Source organism: Rattus norvegicus, chromosome 6 (assembly GCF_036323735.1).
Source record: "Rattus norvegicus strain BN/NHsdMcwi chromosome 6, GRCr8, whole genome shotgun sequence".
Classification (NCBI taxonomy): domain Eukaryota; kingdom Metazoa; phylum Chordata; class Mammalia; order Rodentia; family Muridae; genus Rattus; species Rattus norvegicus.
In genome coordinates, this window is record NC_086024.1 from 45,441,411 (window position 1) to 45,461,429 (window position 20,019).

Below are 20,019 nucleotides of genomic sequence, written 5' to 3' on the forward strand. Positions count from 1 at the left end.
TATAATATATGCTTAGTGAATTTAAATTGCTAATGTCTGTGGATACAGATTTTTATACTTTTGTGTGCATGTGGACTTGTTTAAACAATTCATTTAATGATTTGATGAATGCTTGGTTGGGAAGTTGAGTGTTAGTTTTTAGGAGTAATGTGATATTCAAGTATTTCAGTGACTTAAAAAAAGATTTTCATTTTTTATGTATATATTTCTGCTACTTGTACAGGTACACACAAAGACCAGAATAGGGTGTTGATTCTTGGGGAGCTGGAGTTATAGGCTGTTGTGAGCTGCCTAGTGTGGGTGCAGGGAACTGAAGTTAGGATCTCTGGGAGAGCAATGAAGGTCTTAATGACTAAGCCATCGCTCTAGCTCCCTTCAGTAACTTTTTACGTAAGACAGAAAAAGAAATTAAAGGCAGAGTCTTAATGGCTTAGCCTTAGCTGGCCCAGAATTTACTATATAGACCAGGCTGGCTTTGAACTTTCAGAGATTTGCTTGCCTCTGTCTCCTGAGTCCTGGTATTAAGTGTGTGAATTTCCATGTCCAGCAGAAAACGAAAAGTCTTAATTTCTGTTATTGTAGTTTGGGTTTTAATGCTGTGAAGAGATACATGGCAACTCTTATAAAGGACAACATTTAATTAGGACTGGCTTACTGTTTCAGAGGTTTAGTCCATTATTATCCTGGCAGAAGCCTGGCAGCATGCAGGCAGACATTGTGCTGGAGGAGCTGACTTTGTGTCAAATTGATGTCAGAGTCAGCTCCCACAGTGACACACTTTCTCCAACAAGGCCACACCTAATAGTGCCACTTCCTAGGGCCATGCATAAAAACATAGGAGTCTGTGGGACCACCACACCAACTGTAATAATTGTCATGGTTTGTGTTTGTAATTTCTTTAATTCCATCTCAGAGTCCCTACCAGGGCAGCTGGTCATTTTCCTTTCACTGCTTATCTGTACATTATGACTACAAGAGATATTTCCTTTACCTCGAAGACATTCAGACAGATAGTGTGTTACTTTTTTTTCTTATATTTTATAATGGGGAAATACTTAAATGACTTTTTTGATGTTCTATAGAGAGTTTGGACTAAAATAGTATGTATTCTTTTAGTCTTGAATAAGAAAATTTTTTTGTTTATAGAGAAAAGGATAATTATTGATTATAAACTAAAGAAATCATGTAACATAACAATTACTCGCAATTTTACTCGCAAAACTTCTGAACCACATTGTGAATATTTTGATTAATGTCTTCCCCTATTTAATATTTTAGAAGAAAAATACTTAAAATATTAATATTAGTTACTTGAAGTTGTACTGAGCCCAATACCAGCCATTCGGTTTTTTAGCTGAGCAGAACTGGGAAATTGTTTTAACTTCTAAACTTAATCTTCACAATTAGGGGGATAAAAGATAATAGCATCTACTTGCAGTCTGCTAGGAAATTAAATGAGGTGGTGTTATATTTAAGTGTCTGGCAAGTCTGATACCAGGCAGTAGGTAAATACTAGCCGTTGTGCTGCTGTTAGCAGTGTTAGCGCCTTGACTGGGTCAGTAATAAAGTCCTCACACACTTTCTTACCATGAAAATGTGCTGTAGTTGATGACTTGCTATCACAACGCATTGTTGTGCAGTTAATATGTTGTATCATTCAGACTCTCAACAAGCGCTGGGGCAGAGCCAGTGAGGCACTTGCACTATACACAGAATTTTAGGAGGTACCCAAACTCCTACAGTAATTAGGCATTTTTAATGTAATACTAAAAATGAATATAAAATGAATATAAAAGCCAGGCACCCATGCCTACCTCCATTCTCAGTACTCAGGAGGCAGAGGTAGGGTCAAGCTCAGGTTATCAGGCTGCTGCAGCACTTCAGCTGCTGAGCCGTTTCATTCTTAGGTTTTGTGTTCCTTGTCATCTTCAGGGAAACACTGTGTGTGTGTGTGTGTGTGTGTGTGTGTGTGTGTGTGTGTGTGTGTGTGTGTGTGTATGTATGTATGTATGTATTTATAACTAGGCAATAAACTTCTTGTTGAAAATGGGATGAAGTTAGTCTGTTGAATAATTGGGCTTAAAAATCTTCCAGTACCTACAAAACACTACAGTATTAGAAATAGCTTTTGTTCAGCTCTTCATGATAAATGACAGCAGGTCAGTTAGCACAACTTAAGATTTTTTTGGAGGGGAACCATATAAGCCTAGCTCACCCTCTTAGGTCATCTGCATTTATTCCAAGATATCTACTCACATCTGCAGATTTAGAGCTAGAACTTCAGATAAGAGAAAACATGAAATGCTTGTCTTCCTGGGTCTCAGTTATCGTACTCTTATGATCGTTTCTAGTTCCATCTATTTACCTGGAAAAGGGACCTCTTCCCTGTCTTCTACATATATTAAGCACAAAATTAATGATTGTTAGATGAATGAAAACTTGTAAGTGACTTGTACACACTGCCAGCTTCTCAGCTAACATTCTCTGCTTAGGAAATTTTTTCAAGCTGTTGGGTCTGGAGAGCCTTTGTAATATACTACCGTGGGTTGGTATTTATGCAGTAGGAACAGCATTTATAATATTTAAAGACTTTTGAATGTTTAAGAATTATACAAACTTGCTTTTTACTCTTTTTTTTTTTTTTTTTTTTTTTTTTAAAACAGGATGGCTTAAATTCCTTGGTCCTTGATTTGGATTTTCCTGCTTTGAGGAAAAATAAAAATATAGATAATTTCCTAAATAGATGTAAGTATATTTATTTTTATTATTCATGTCTGGACATATACCCATACTTTAAAGGAAATGTGTTTGGTTAATTTTTGGTACTTATATCTCTTAACTTGTTAACCTGTGTCCTAGCCACTGTCCTATTGTTTAGAGATACCATGACCAAGAAAACTCTTTTAAAAGAAAGCATTTACCCAGGGGCTTGATTCTAGTTTCAGAGGTTCAGTCCATTATCTTGGCAGGAAGCATGATGACACACATGATCCTGGAGCAGCAGCTGAGAACACAGCATGATCTACAGGCCTTGAGAAGGACCCTGGGCTTGGTATGGTCTTTTGAGACCTAAAGCCCACTCCCAGAGGCAAACTTCCTCCAACAAGGCCACTCCTAATCCTTTTCTAATCCTTTCCAATTGTGCCACTCCCTGGTGACTAAGCATTTGGATATATGAGCCTATGGGGCCAGTTTTATTCACAAGCCATTAACTTACTAAACTTGATTTTATTCATTTGCCTTTGTTTCCCTTTAAAATAATATTTTGCAGATGGTGGTGATGCCTGCCTTTAATCCCAGCATTTGGGAGTCAGAGTTTGAGGCCAGTGCTAGTTCTGTAGATCTAGAGAGCTACTCCTAGGATAGCTAGGGCTACACAGAGAAACCCTGTCTCTGAAAAAAAATTTCAAAGTAATTTTGCTGAACTAAGTTAGAATAGCTAAAGTAGATACAATTTAAGATTATGTATGGATTGTTATGACTATAACTATTGATTATAATGACTGGCTGGTCTAAGTGAAATTTTAAGTTAATATTGTAACTTTGACTTTGCTTTTATTTATCCAGAAGACTTTAGTAAGTTTTGATTCAATAAGTACATACGTTTACACCCATTAAGGAAAAATGATCTGATGCCAGTTAGCACCATGCATGTGGTTAGTCTTAATGTTTCTCAGCATTGTGTTAGAATAAGTAGATTCTGAAAATATATTCTCAAAACAAATTGGGGATGGTGGCTAGTGCTTGTGTATAGCAATACAGGAGGCTGAGGCAGGAGGTTTAAGGCTGTCTAAGATAGTCTCAAAAAAAAATAATGTTAATCCTAGCACCCACGTTAGGCAAGCTTGTAACAACCTGTTGTTAACTCCTAGGGAACCTGGTGCCTTCTACTTTCTGAGGGCATTGCACTCACACACACAAACCCATACTGTTAAATTCATCATACACAAATTTAAAATTTATAAAATGGATAAATAAAAGGGGAAAGAAAGTTTGAGAATGATTAATGCATTTTCTTTATCCCCACACCTAAGTCCTTTATTTTAGAATTGCCAACAGTAGGGTATTTCTCTATTTAATAGTTACTATAGTAGTTGATATATTTGAAATATGTGATTGCCACCTTTTAAAGAAGTGGGTTAAGTGTCATTGTTAAATTTGGAATAGTAAGTGATTTCATCTCTTTCTCTTTGGAGATAACATCTAGTAAGTCTAGTAATATGGCCTAGAACACATAGTCCTTGCATTTAGTCTCCTGGTCTTGGGTGACATGCCTGGCTTTGTGATTGCTTTCTGCCATTATAAAGCACATCAGGATTGCCTGGGTCATTGATGTCACTTGCACACAGTGAAGTGAGAAGCAAAATAGCTTTAGTGTACTGCATATTGGTGGTTAGTGATCTTCATGGACATGTGCCAACAAATTACAGAACTTTGGTTCCTTAATGCAAAGATAACATACATTTTAGAGTATTTGTTTATTTTGGTGCTAGGAATTGAACCCAGGACCTTACATTGTTAAGCAAGTAGTCTGTCACTGAGTTACATACACCCCATCCACACGTTTTGAAATTTTTAAATAGGATCCTTTAAAGACTAACAGAATCAACTGAAAATTAATTCTAATATCTAGAAATAAAAAATATACAAGTATAGCGACTCCTTTTGAAAGTTCCTTATATATGATATTGATATTAAAAGTATGGTGATCTTTTTATTATAGATGAGAAAATTGTGAAAAAAATCAGAGGTTTACAGATGAAAGCAGAAGACTATGATGTTGTAAAAGTTATTGGAAGAGGTGCTTTTGGTGAAGTTCAGTTGGTAAGAAAGGATTTGTTTGGTTTTTACTATTTTTTCTTTTAAACATCATAGCAGCTAAATAGTTCTAAAATCTATTTTCAGCCATTTTAATGGTTTTATGTCTTTAATCAAGTCATTCCATCTCTGAGAGCCTCAGTAGTTTCTATCTTTAAAAGGGGCAGCCTGTCACTAACACCAGTGATTTAGAATATTGCCAGTTTGGTTTTACATGTGATCTGCTTAGAAGTTAGCATTATACTATATTATACTCTGGTATAAAACTATATGAGAGCTATGTTTTCATTAATGGTCAGACTGGAACTGGACTTGAAGGTGAATGCCTTTAATCCTAGCATTCAGGAAGCTGAGACAGTCTGATTTCAAGACCAGCCTGGCATACAGTTCTAGGCCAATCAGAACTATATAGTGAGGCCCTGTTTCAAAAACAAGAAAAATGATCAGATTGAAAGCATTCTGTTTAACAAGATGTTACATGCATATATGTGTATATATATATGTGTGTGTGTGTATACATAACGCATAACATATATATACATATATACACACATTTGTAATACACACATACACACTTATCTAACCCATGTGTATACACATACACATACATACATGCATACCTGCACATCTATCACAATGAAGAAATTCTTTATCTTTTAGGTGAAATTATAACTTATTATAACTTTTAACAGTAAATACTATATTATTATAATGGTTTTCCTGTTTTTAGTACCTAAGCATACTGCCAGTTTTTTGAACCTAACATCCTCTTGATGACATTGAGAAACAGTGATCACTGTAAGCATAAATTCTTCTCCAAGTTCTGATCTGAAGAATGGAGACAGTAATACCTATTTTGTGAGGGTCACTTTGGAGGATGATGATTAAGCCCTTAATGAATAAGATGAGTAATGGATGACAGTTAAGTTCAGTAATAAGCAATACTAGTTAGGAGGACTCCCTAAGGGTTAATTGCCAAATCACATATTTTATACAAATACATTGTTTTCTGCATACTTAAGATATTGTAATTAGAAAAGAAATTGGGTTGGATTTTGGACAGATGAATGTCAGATCTTGACCTACTCTTGTTTTTCTTTTAGTTGTTTTTTCATTTGGTTTTTTAGACAGGATCTCCTACATTCTGGGCTGGCCTGGATTCAGTGTGTAGTTGAAGATGGACCTTACATTTCTGATTCGCTTGCTTCCACTTCACAGGTGCTGGCTTATAGGCACACATCCTCATGCTCTGATTTACATGGTGATCAGACCTAGCCCAAGGCTTCACATAAGCTAGGCAAGCATATTTAAAGATTATAAAAGAAATGTTCTTGTGTTTCTTTCATCTATATAGCCTTTTGAAGTTGATTTGTATGTAGTAAATTAGTATGGTGGATTTAGGGGGAAAATGTTCCAATTTAACACATCTTTATGATGTATTTTGATTTTTGAGATTAGTAAAAGGAAGTTCATGATAACACAATTTCTTCTTTCCATGTGAAATACTTTATCTGGTTAAGTTGAAAGTAGGTTAAGTTACCATAGAGGACAATGTTAACCAATTTGCACAAATAAGTTTTCATTCTAAGAGTAACTTTGAAATGTTACTGAAATGCCGTAGCATACAAGAAGGTTCTTGAGTCAACAGCGGTATGGGGCGGGAGAGATGGCTCAGCAGTTATAGTCACTTGCTGCTGTTCCAGAGGACACTGGTTCAGCTTCTAGCATAACAATGGGGTTCGTAACTTCAGTCCCAGGGGATCCAATGCCCTCTTCTGTCCTTAACAGGCACTGCACACACATGGTTCACATATATACATGTAGGCAATACACTTACATACGTAAGATAAAATAAGTAATTAAAAAAATGTTGGTGGTGTGGGAGGGGAGGCTAGAGAGAGAGAGAGAGCTCAGTGGTTAAGACCATTGGCTGCCCTTAACCAGTGGACACAGGTTTGAATCCTCACACTGTCTGTAACTCTAGTTGCTAGGCATCTGACACCCTCTTCTGGACTCGGGCACTTCACTCATGTGGTGCACAGACATATATGCAAGCAAAACACCCATACCCAGAAAAAATTTTAAATTATAGTTAAAAAAGAATAAATAACAGGAAAAAGGTATAGCTTCCTCTCTAGGGCCTATGACCTCAGTAGTAAAAACATTAATAGACACTTTTGTGTGGAGTATCTAATACTGAGGAAGAAGAATCAGTGTTAACAACTGCTATTTCTTGCCTACAGCATATTAGTTCCTGTCATCCAGGCTTTAGTTCTCTCAGCTTGGTAGTATTAGTAACAGTATTAGTATATTAATATAAATTAGATTGAATATTCATGTCTCTTACTGTGCTTCTAGTTCTGAGTAGTGGGATGATTGTTAGCTTTCTTGTCAGGTATTCAAGTGGCCTTTACTTTTTTTTTTAAAGATTTATTTATTTATTATATATGAGTGCACTGTAGCTGTCTTCAGACACACCAGAAGAGGGCCTTAGCTCTCATTACAGATGGTTGTGAGCCATCATGTGGTTGCTGGGATTTGAACTCAGGACCTCTGGAAGAGCAGTCAGTGCTCTTAACCACTGAGCCATACCTCCAGCCCCAGCCTTTACTTTTAAAAAGTCAGGTATTATCTGATTTTTAGATGTGCATAGGTATATTACATAGGGCCACCATGGCAATATCAGATTTCATGAAAAACAACAGAAATTTCTTTTCATATCAGTTCTTGGAAGGTTTGGGAATCAGCTTATTGGTATCATATATTTTGATCATTAGAAACATTTGAGACTGTTGAAAAAGTGTCAGTTAAAAATCCTTTCTGACTTGTAAGATGGCTCAGTGGGTAAAGCTGGTAATCTAAATTTAATTTTTTGAATTTGCATAAAGGTGGAAGCAGAGAGGTGACTCCATAAAGTTACCCTCTTATCTCCAAAGTATGTGTGTTCTGGCAGCCACCCACACAGACTCTCTCTCTCTCTCTCTCTCTCTCTCTCTCTCTCTCTCTCACACACACACACACACACACACACACACACACACACACACACCAGTAATTTAAAAAGGGACTATAGGGATGGCTCAGTGGTTAAAAGAGCACTTGATTTTCTTCTTCCCAAGTTACTCAAGCCACACAGACACGCAGAGTCATAATTAATGTCTTACGTATAATTTTTTAGATCCTATAGTTTGTGATTTTAAACTTAGTCTGCACTTTTCTCAGTATCCATTGCTTTACTTTCATCCAAGCTATCTCATATATGAAGTTGCTTTCTATTCCTCTTCTGCTTAGTGCTTCATCAAATGTTGATCTCAAGTTGTGAAGTACTAATGGAGAGACTCTCAGGACCATGTGTATTAAAGACTCTGTGTATACTCACCTGGACTGATGTTACTATTTGGAGGCATTTCCTCATAGTTTTATATCTTTATATTCTCAGGTACCACGTCTACTCCCAATCCTGGTGTAGGAACATTGAGTCAACTTTAGGAGCTTTTATATCATATGAGTTAGTTTTCATTATTTCTGCTTCTACCTATGTTGAGTTAAGGAAAGACAAGTCTAGATGTGATGTAACTGTGGATCCCTCTCTACTTAGTTTATTAAAATAGTATGATACTTTTATCCTGGCCTGCTGGGACCTCTTTTGAAATGTCAGCATTCATAGGGCTGGAGAGATGGCCTAGCAGGTCAAGTCGAGGATGCCAGAGTGCTTCCCATCACTCTTGCTGGTGTCATAACTTTATCTCCAGCTCTAGGGGATCTGATGCTTCCTTCTGGCCTCTGCAGGCACTGCAGTCATGTCCCCCACCCCCCACTCCCACACACGGGGTGAAAAAAAGGAAACTTTAAAATTAAAATGTCACCTTTCTTAGCTGTTCATTCTAGGTGAACGGCTCAGAGTGCTTTGTTTCCCTGTCTACCTTTTAGTCCTACAGTTTTTTTGTTTTTTTGTTTTTTTTTTACTCTGCCTCTCAGAAATTAACTGTTTCTCTTGTTTTCACGTCTGAGTGAAACTTCTTCTCCATGTCTTACGTAATGTTATTTTATTTTTAATATTACATCTTACCTTGTAGTTTATATGTTGATATTTTGATTCCTTTAAACTATTTTTTTAAAACAAGAACTGTATCTTTCAAACATTTTGACCTTACCAGTAATTGATACTCATCTAAAAATATTCATCCATACCCTGGGACCTGTCTTCTTCAATAGAGAACATAGCGTAAAAGACTGGCTGGGGAAGCAGAGAGAAAAGAGCAGTCTACATAGCCACCGTCCGTTCATTCTCTGCATTGCATGTGTGCGTACACGATTCTCTAAGATTGTTCATATGAACTCAGATTTGTTTTTTAAAGTAAAGCTGGATCTTTACTCTTTATAAGGTTCTCTCTGAACATCCCTCCCTGTGATGTTTTCATAGTCCTTGTTTCTGCTGGTCAGTCTTGGCTGCCATAACAGACAGCGTGAGGGCATTGTTTTACTTGCGTCTTTGGTGGAGGCTTCATTAACATCAGGCATTACTCCAGTTTAGTCTAATACACACATTCAATTTTCTTAAAAAATATGATTTTACTAGTAAATAAATTTGAAAGTCTCAAAGGACATGTCTTAGTAAGAATGTTTTTAAAGTTGTCAACAGGATTCTAAGAATATCCTAAGCATGTTCTTAAGCTTCATTTAGAAATCTGACATCTATTTAAGTCAGCCTGTGTGTCTGCCTGTCTTACAAAGAAGTACATCTTAACTATAGAAATTATGGGGTAGGGAGAAAAGAGGAGTTGCTTAAGTTCTATTGGCTAGGATATAGCCATGCTTAGTGTTTTGTTTCTCCCTCCCTTTGAGGGGAGAGTGCTTTTTTCCTCCTATACACATAAATACTCAGTTGGAGAGTGTTTTGTAGTCAGTGTATTTTCAAATTCAAAAACTAGGAATTTGACAGTCTCTTTATAACCAACAGAACTGTTAAGAGAAGTGTTTTTGTTTTTTTGTTTTTGGTCCTCTAAGTACCATAAGACTAGTAAAAGGGGCACATGCATAACATAGTAGAAGTACCATTTGTGGTAGAATTAGGTAATTTTTTTATTGACTGTATGCTGAATTTATAGTCATTATCTCTCATTTTGTCTTTGCTTTGTAATTTAGAGGCATTCAGTAAATTTGTCACCTAGTTCATGAATATCTCTGCCTTTGCCCAGGTTTGTTTACATCTGAATCCATGTCTTTAAACATTACTCTGTTCAGTGTGACAATGAATAGCAACTGTGTCTGACTGTTTGTTCGTGTATTTGTCCATCTATATTGAATAGAGGAGAAGGAGCTGGAGAATAAAGGGGAGTCTACAAAGATGCTGAGGGAGATTATGCTAGAATAACTCAGAGACATCCTCAGAGGAAGATGAGTGGAAATCAGCTTTCCTAAAGTAGCAGCAGCACTTTATTATACTACTTTGTCACATCACTGCTAATGAATTTTAAAGGTATGCTGTACACATTTGGCATGAGTAAGTCTGATGTCTGTGAGTTATGTCAGAGATAAGAAGTAGTGATTCCTACCTTGTGCTGTGAGCCAGTAACTGTCCTAGCCCAGCGTTTAAATGAAATTCAGCCTTATAGCCGAAACATTCTTAAGAGTTTAAAAGTCTTATAGATAGAGGTAGCAATATTTGGCGTTGTGCCACCCACTGGGCAGTTCCACAGTGAAGCATGTTTCTGTTGAAAGCAGCTAAGGAAGCAGGCTGCAAACAGCACATCTCTAAGATTATCAGGAGCATAAGATGGGAGAGTAACTGCACCACCAATGAAGACAGCAAACATTTTCTCATTCAGAAGTCCATTTAGGGCTTCAGTGTATACTTTTTATTCAAATGAATGACTGTCTTCTTTCCAATAACTTTTAGCCTCAGTTCTTTAGCTCCACTGTACAACAACATTCTCAGAATTTTGTATGTCATGGTCTAAATATAAATAATGAATATAATAACAAATTAATTGACTCTTAATGCTCTGTGGATTGTTTTCTCTAATGAAGTTACAGAACATTCAAAATTCAATTTGTTTTTAGAGAAAGTTAAGAATGCGTTAACTTCTAAAATTTTTTCATAGTCTTTTTATGATTACTTACTTTGAGATAATCTGGTTATTGAATACAAATTATTAGAAAGCCAGTGTGCCTGCTGTGGTATAGTTTTCTAGCTTTACAACTGTCATCCTTTTTTTTTTTCCTTTTTCTTGGAGCTGGGGACTGAACCCAGGGACTTGCGGTTGCTAGGCAAGTGCTCTACCACTGAGCCAAATCCCCAACCCCAACTGTCATCCTTTAATCCCTGGCTTCTCTATGTTCTTACATTTTTTTCTGGTGCCTATATTTTTAGTGTTGTATAAACTTTCTTCCACTATGCAGATCTAGTAGGGATTGCTGTAATTGTCTCGTAACAGCACAGAAGATGAATACAAGCTTCAGCTCTTGTCACCACATGGTTACCTCTTGGACTTACCATTTTCATTGTAGTGTTACAACATTTCAAAACATTTTTAAAGGAGAAATGATAAAAGAATGTTTTATATGTTTTTCTATCAAATTACTGACACGGAGTGTTACATTTTTTCAGCAGAAAATAGAGATTCACAGTTTTCTTTCTCTAATTCTGTTAGTTTTTGGTTCATGAATTTTCAAGTTCATTTATTAAAGGTGCAAACATTTAGAATTGTGCGCCCTTCTGTTCTCTCCCCCTCAAGTATGGGACTCGTTATGTATGTATTGCAGGCTGGCCTAGAACTCAAAAAGATCAGCTGTTCTGCCTCTTAGGTCTTGATGTATTCTCTTTCATTCAGATAAAGACTGTCTGCTGTAAGTCTATTAACTCTATACATTCATTTCTATTGTAACATTTTATCCTTGCTGTTCCCATGGCAAATATGTTTGCTTTTCCTTTAATCTTCTACCTGTCGGGTTTATATCTAAACCACATAAGTTTGTGTCTTGCTTTTTAGTTGTTCTATAATTCAGTAATGGGTATATTTAGCCAATATATTCACACATATCTTAGCTTAAAATTATCTTGGATTTCTCCAGTCTAATCACATTCATTTATTCAAATTTATTTGTGCTCAGATTCACTGAATTTTTCACACACACACCCACTCCCCTGCTTCAAGACCAGGCTTCTCTGTGTAGCCCTGACTGTCCTGGACTCAATCTGTAGACCAGACTGGCCTCAAACTCATAGATTCACCTGCTTCTGCCTGCTGGGATTAAAGGGGTGCCCCACCACTGTCCAGCTGTATTTCTCATTTAATCACTGTTCCATTTAGCTCTTCTAAAGTTTTCATTCATCACTATATATTTTTTAGTTATAGAATTTCTAATTGATTTCTATTATTTCTGTTTTATTTAAGCATATTTATAAGAGCTATTTTTACTTATGTCTTTTATACTTATTTGTAAGAAAAATTTAAAGCTAAACCTAACATTTTCTTTTGACTTCTTTTTTCTTATTGATAGCTCATGCTTTTCCTTTTATCTCTTTCGTAAGTTTTAAATTATTTGCTATATCCTGTGGATATGGAGTAGAGAGTTTGAGCTTTGTTAATCTCTTTGAAGAATGTTAGTTTTCATTCGGATAGTCTGTTCAGTGACTTACTGAATGGCCATCCTTGATTTGTAGAGGCTCAGTTTTATACTTTGTCAGAGTAGGTGTGTGGAAAGAGCAAGGTACTGCTATCCAAGTCCTTTTACCTTGATGTGATTCAGCCTTCAGCTAAACTGCTCCCTTTTGCTGTTTAGATTTACCGTTAGGTTTTGTTAGGTAGTGGTAGAGCAGGGCTTACTTTAGACCAGTTGTTTGTGACCCCTTTGGTGGTCAGAGACCCCTTTTACAGGGGTCACATATCAAGATAGCCTGCATTTCAGATATTTACATTAATAGTAGCAAAATTATAAAGTAACTAATTTCCTGGACATGCAGCTGATACATATTAGAGGAGGAACTATGTTCTAGATCGTTGATCTCAACCTTTCCTAATGCTGTGATGTCAACCTTGAGTACAATTCTTCAGGTTTGGTGACCACCCAACCATAACAGTATTTTGTTGTCAATATTGTCATTGAACTTGTCACTGGGAGATTAGTAGAAATCAAAACAGGCATGAAGATTTTTTTTTTTTTTTTGCCCCAGAAAGGTTCTTAATTTGATTGGGTAGTCAGAGGAAGCTTCTTTGAGGATTTCATATTTCAGCTGAGTGGAAAAGAAGCTGTGTCCTTGGATGAGAGGTGGTCAGGACTGATATATTTTCTAATGAAAAATATATAAAGAAGAAAGGATCATTCTTATATTAGAGGGTCTAAAAGAATTGTTCTTAAAGTATAAACAAGAACAAGAGGACAAGGTTTAAATTGGGAAGATGACTTTGGGCTAGTCAGGACTTTAGGCATTGTGTTCAAGAGCTTCATCTTTTCTTAGTTTCTTCCTCTAACCCTGAGACCAAATGCTGGTGAGCTTTCCAGAAAGAGAAAGAACTGCAGTTGGGCTGGGATATTGGGCCGGTGTGAGATCTGGCTCTGTTTAAGGTGGGTGATGCTAACTTGGAGTTTAGAGTAGAAATAGTGTAGACTGTGGATGCACAGAGCATTCCAGTCTCAGCTTGCCACCTTTAGCTTCAGCTCTGTCCCCAGGCAGAGTGAATTCTCTGGGTCTTCCTTATATTTGGCATTCTGACAGGTAGAAAGGATACCTCACTGGGACTAAAGCAAAGATTAATGTAATGTATCCAAAATACAGTAGTGCCTGGCATGTACTTTGTAATAGGCACAGATCTTATCTTCATTGAATTAAATTCTGGTGCTCAGAGACAAATGTTGTTTTTTAAAAGATATAAGATTCGTAAGTGAAATAGAGCAAGGACAAGGAAGAGAAAATGAGTTAGGGACATGCTGGCAGGAGAAGGAGATAGTGGGTTAAAGGTAAAGTACCTTGATCAGTAGGTGTTCATGAGAAGGCAGTATTTGAACTCTGATCTGAAGGAGTCAGGAACTGAACTCATCAAAAGGGCTTTTCACAGAGAGCAGCACATATGCAAAAGAGACAAAAGAGACAAAAGAGATAAGCTGAGGACCAGAACTGGTTTGTTGTATGGTTCATTGGACTGATTGGATATAGAAGAGGAAACAGTTGAGATTTTAGTAGCAATTGGAGTAAAAGATGCTGGACCTGGTTGGCAGCAAAAGGGAATAACTAGATACGACTGGATTAGAAACAAGTTAAAGGTGGAACTGGATGATTCTCTGACAAAGGAATTTTTAGCTGGAGCAGCTTGAGTGATGGAACAGCCATTTACCAACTAACTGTAGGAAATAGATATATTCAAGAATAAACCTTGGGTGTTTAGTTTTGTGTATGTTACCAGTTGTTATTTATTATTATACAGTATGTGTTAGCTGTTAGAACTTAGACTCTATATTTCTTTTCTTTGTGATACTTTGGTGTGTTCTGGGAATTAAATATGGTTGTAGGGACTGGACAGATGGCTCAGCTGTTAAGAGTTCTGACTGCTCTTCCAGAGGTTCTGAGTTCAATTCCCAGCAACCACATGGTGGCTCACAACCATCTGTAAAGGGATCTAATGCCTTCTTCTGGCGCGTGTGAAGACAGTGACAGTGTAGTCACATACATGAAATAAATCTTTAAGAAAAAAATGGTTGTAAATAGACCCTATTTTTACTCTGAAGAAATTTATATTCTACTAGGCAAAGTAGGAATTAATCAAGTAACTATATTGTTAGGGTTTTTTTTTTATTTTGAAAACTAATTTTTTAAACAGATACTTATGAACAAATGAGAATGAGGTAATAAAATCAGGTTATCTCTTGCAGACTAACCTATTAGATTATTAATGTTCATATAGTGAATGATGTGCACCCCCTCACACAGCATATACACATAAACACTGATGTTTCAGACTAAAAGATGTTTGTTCCCCCCTCAGTAAACATTTCTTGGAAATCGACTATTAAATGGCATCTTATTTTCTAAAACATGGTTAGCTTAAATAATCTGTGGGAATTTTTTATCCAAAATGAGATGTTTGCTTACTTAACTTTAATTAAAAGGTATATTTCCTGAAATATTTGGGCTCTTATAGATATTCTCCCTGGTAAGTGTTATACTTCTGCTTTTGAGTCTTACCTGGAAACAAGGTGTTACATGCATTCACTTGGCTGAGGGTCAGTTTGCTTTGCAGCTAGTTATTAACAGCATTGCAGTACTGTCATTCTCCTTATGCAATTAAAGTATTACTCGGTTTTGTTTTTTTGTTTTCTTTAAATTCACAGGTTCGTCATAAGGCATCACAGAAGGTTTATGCAATGAAGCTTCTTAGTAAATTTGAAATGATAAAAAGATCAGATTCTGCTTTTTTCTGGGAAGAAAGAGATATTATGGCTTTTGCTAACAGTCCGTGGGTGGTTCAGGTAAGCATGATAACTTTTTGTGTTAAGGTGTCTATTCAGAAGACTTTTATGTGCTTTGTTCGCATAGTAAAAAGTGTAATTATTTTTTATTAGACCTAATTCAGTATGCTTGTTTAATGTTTCTTGATGGAATATCTGTATAGACATGGCATATAAAAACTATTACTTGAAACTATTTCTTAATCATTTTATATGTAGATTTTACATGATCAGACAGTATACCACTCTGAATTCATCCTGTCATTACATTGATTTGTACATACTGAGGTTAGTTAGACCTCATGACATTCTCAGCCTATCTTAAATGGGAGAAGAGTTTTCTATAGAACCATCTTATAAATTCTACAGTCCTTATATATTTTTCTGTAACATATGATGTCAGTTTTCCTAATTCTGCCTCATAACTATTTAAAAATTGATTGATATATTGCTTCTTTTTCTATTACATATGCTACCAGCTTTGCTTCTTCATATGGTATTTAACTCCAGTATCTACATCTGTAGATGTTTTGAGCAAGGATGAGGAGTAAGATGAACCACATACCAGTGTGTGCTCTAAGTGCCTAAATGAGCTGGACTTTCATACCTTTCTTTTTTTTTTTTTTTTTTTTTTTTAAAGATTTATTTATTTATTATATATAAGTACACTGTAGCTGTCTTCAGATACACCAGAAGAGGGCATCAGATCTCTTTACAGATGGTTGTGAGCCACCATGTGGTTGCTGGGAATTGAACTCATGACCTCTGAAAGAGCAGTCGGGTGCTCTTAACCGCTGAGCCATCTCTCCAGCCCATCATACCTTTCTTGAAAGAGGCAGCATGGAGTTTTTTTTTTTTTTTTTTTTTTTTTTCTTTTTCTTTTTCTTTTTTTCAGAGCTGGGGACCGAACCCAGGGCCTTGCGCTCACTAGGCATGCGCTCTACCGCTGAGCTAAATCCCCAACCCCGAGATTTTTATTTTAAGGTCACATAGATGACTGTGTCGTTTAAAAGGTCATTAGTACTGCTTTTAAAAAGTGATGCTGAGGAGAACTGTAGAGATGTTACATCCGTTAAGAGCCAGCCTGCTCTTCCAGAGGACCCAGATTTGACCGGCCCCTACGTAGCAGCTCTTCTGACCGTCTGTAACTACAGTTCCAGGAGATCCAGCACCCTTTTTTTGAACTCCACAGACATCAGGCACTTACATACATGTAGGCAAAACACCCAAATATATAAAGTTGAAAATGAGATTGAGCCTTAAATTCCTTTTTGGTTTTATTTGGTTAATCGTAGCCATTGTTTAGAAATTCTGACATCTACATTCACACTATATTATGTGTATATGTGTGTAATTACGGGCCTTGATAATTTGCTTTAATAAAGACTGATAGTGATGCTGGTGTGTGGATATAGCTGTAATCCCAGTGCTTGGAGATCTGCACAGGGATTCTTTATAAGTTTGAGTTCTACTTGATCTACGTAAGGAAATTTGTTTCAAAGAGGAGAAAAAAGAGGATAACACTGAAGTGTCCCACTTCAAGCTTTAAATTTCATTCACTTCCATTCCATATATTGTTATCTTTTGATCTTTGATTCTCCTGAATAGATTCTCTACTGAGAAAAAGGGATCTCTTGATTATTTAAATAGTGTCTGGTTGCCGCCATTTCTATTTGCTTGTTTCCAGGGAGGAACTGAAGGGGCCTGTGTTGTTTGCTGGGCTATAGATACACCTTTTCTTGGGAGTTGTGGTCACTCTGTCTTTCTGGAGCAGCATACTGTAGCTTGCCAGTGCTGCTTGCTGCTTATCATGAATAAGAGGATAAAGAATAGAGAAGAGGATTTGGTTCTCCCAAGTCTGGCTACTGATTACTCATTTCTTTTCTCACTGAAATGGGACTTATTTCTTCTGTCTTTTGAATTGGCATCTTTTAGATGTTTCTAAGCGGCTCTTACCTCCAGCTCACTTTTGTGTAAGGTATGAGCAATACTTTGTTTAGTTTTCAGAGAGATATTGTCTCCTTTGTTCCAATTATATCTTTTAAAATTTTTTATTTAGTTTCCTACTTTGTGTTTTCTGTGAGAGGAAAACATTTATTTATGCACATTTTATTGTATGCCTGGAAAAGTAACCATATAAAATTATTCTGTTATTTTCTCATTAAATAGGCCTGATCCAGAAGAAAAGGATTTCATAAATTTTAATCTAATGGTAGTCTGTTTTTTTTCACTAGTGATAATAATTTTGAGAATTTCATTTTGTTCATAGCTTTGTTTTTAGTATAATTTTGTTCTTCCTTTTCCAGCTCTTTTGTGCCTTTCAAGATGACAGGTATCTGTACATGGTGATGGAGTACATGCCAGGTGGAGACCTTGTTAACCTGATGAGCAATTATGATGTGCCTGAGAAGTGGGCCAAGTTTTATACTGCTGAAGTCGTGCTTGCACTGGATGCAATACACTCCATGGGCTTAATACACAGAGATGTGAAGCCCGATAACATGCTATTGGATAAACACGGACATCTAAAATTAGCAGATTTTGGCACATGTATGAAAATGGATGAAGTAAGTAAGCCAATAAATATGCTGTTTTGTAAAGGTTTTATTCATATTTGTTGTGTTTATGTGTATGAGAGCGAGAGAGCATGCGCATGCAATGGTGAGCATGTGGAGGTGAGAAGACAACTCTGGAGTCGGTTCTCTCCTTCTGACGCATATGGGTTCTGGAGCTGTGCTCAGGTCACCAGGCTTGTGCCACAAGCACCTTTACCTGCTGAGTCTTCTTGTTAGTCCTAGTTTTTTGGAGGTGGGTGCGTGTGCATGTGTGTGTTTATGTGTATATTTTAAGAAACATACAAATCAGAATTTTGTAATTTTAAGTAAAAATGAACTTTGCTTTGACAATGGCATAACAGCCCCAAGACAAAACCATTTAGAATATTTCCTTTACAATTCATTCATCAAGGTGTAAAATACTTCTGTTAGTGGATTGATGAATGAATATCAGTGCTCAGTTCATTTATCTTCTTGACAAACATCTGTTACTAATCGAAACTAGTTAGTAATGGTCTAGGTGTATAGAATTTGGCTACACAATTTAAATTCAGGTTCAGGAGTATTTCTATTACCATTATTATTTCCATGTTTTTTTCTTCCTTTTGAGAAAGGTGGGGATACAAAAATGAAGAAGTCAGTTGCTGCTTCACACCTTACTACTCTTCTGTATTACAGTTGGTTCAATAACAGTAACTTCAAACATAACCGTGCTACTGGTTTGTTTTGATTATATAATTTTACATTTTGTCCTGTTTTGTCTGTACTACTAATTCCTGCTGAAGTAGGGTTGTGTAGAAGATAGATTATAAATAGTAAGTAATCTGTGACTCTAGGAAACCGAATTTCACCTTGGTGTAGTTTTCATAACCTTCCAGAATCACCACCATCACCACCACCAGCAGCAACAGCAGCAATAGTGCATGCACAAAAACATCTGGAGTGTCCACAGGCATGGATTTTTAAAAATTACATAGGACTCTTAATTTTCTAGTAATTGTTGGGTGAATAATACTGTTGCGAGTTTGAGTTCTGTCACTATTTGCCTTTCCTTTATTATTGTCTCTGTATCAGAGACCAACTAGAACTCAGTGACCAAACCTAACCTCTGGCTTGGTGGTGTGCATCTGAAAAAGTGATTTTTATATGTTTCAGCAATTGAGGAAGAAGATAAATTGATAGAGTCTATGTAAGTCTATATACCCCTTCAGGTTTTTGTAGTCTGTCAGCAATATAGACATCCTTTGATCCTTGAATATAGACATTCAGTGATCTTTACTTTCTTTTATGTTATGTCAGAGGCCAAAAGGTAGTATTGGATTCTCTGGAACTGGAAATGGCTGTGAGCCCCCCATGTATGTGCTGGGAATTGAACCTTTTGGAAGATCTGTTGGTGCTCTTTAACTGCTGAACCTTCTCCCTAGCCCCAGGACTTCAGTTTTAATCTCTGATGTTTCTTCTTGTGTTTATTTCTGAAAAATCTATTTTCCTCAAAATTGTACATTAAAAAAATGAAGGTGGTAATAATTGCTGTATTCTATATTTTCAGCTCTGAGCTGTATGTTATATAGCTTCAGCCAGCACTTGCCACCAAGTCTCTTCTTGGGGCTCACGTGGACCAACTCTTGGTCTCAGAAAGCCAACTCTTGCAAGTTGTATGCTTGTGTGCCCCTCATTCATCAATCAATCAATAAATAAAAGAGATAAAAATAACCTTTGTAATTATAATGAAAATAATTAGTACCCAAGGGAATAATAACTAAGGGAATCCAGCTAGACAGGCTTGTGCAGTTAGGGGCAGATGAAAGTGTGAGTTCCGTTAAAATTTTTGTTTTCTACTTTTGTAAAAGGCAGTTTGAATAGTTTATAAGACCAAACCCAAGACTTCTGGTTGATCCAATTTTAAATTTTTAGTAAACTCTCTTGATCTATATTTTGTTAATGACAAATCATCAAATATATTTAGAAATCATCCAACTTACTACATTTAAAGTTACTTTTTGGGTGTATGTGTGGCACATGCATGTGTGTGCAGGTACACTTGCCTTTGAATAGAAGTGCAAAATCTGACAGTGGATGTTAAATATCTTCTGTCTCCACATTTTATTTTATTTAGATTGTGTGTGTGCATGAATACATACGTGTGTGTGTACACCTGTGCACCTCCATGAGGAACCCAATGGAGGAGGTCAGATGTCTT

At 36.5% G+C, this 20,019-nt stretch overlaps 1 protein-coding gene across 2 annotated transcripts in view; it reads left to right on the forward strand.

Annotated features, from left to right (window-relative positions):
- Rock2 (Rho-associated coiled-coil containing protein kinase 2) overlaps positions 1 to 20,019 on the forward strand; it is a 94,951-nt gene that overhangs the window by 33,588 nt on the left and 41,344 nt on the right. For both annotated transcript variants that reach the window (XM_006239909.5, NM_013022.2), the window contains exons 2-5: positions 2,664 to 2,745; positions 4,724 to 4,824; positions 15,148 to 15,285; positions 17,571 to 17,831. In XM_006239909.5, the coding sequence (XP_006239971.1) occupies positions 2,664 to 2,745; positions 4,724 to 4,824; positions 15,148 to 15,285; positions 17,571 to 17,831 (582 nt within the window). The remainder of the gene's footprint in view (positions 1 to 2,663; positions 2,746 to 4,723; positions 4,825 to 15,147; positions 15,286 to 17,570; positions 17,832 to 20,019) is intronic.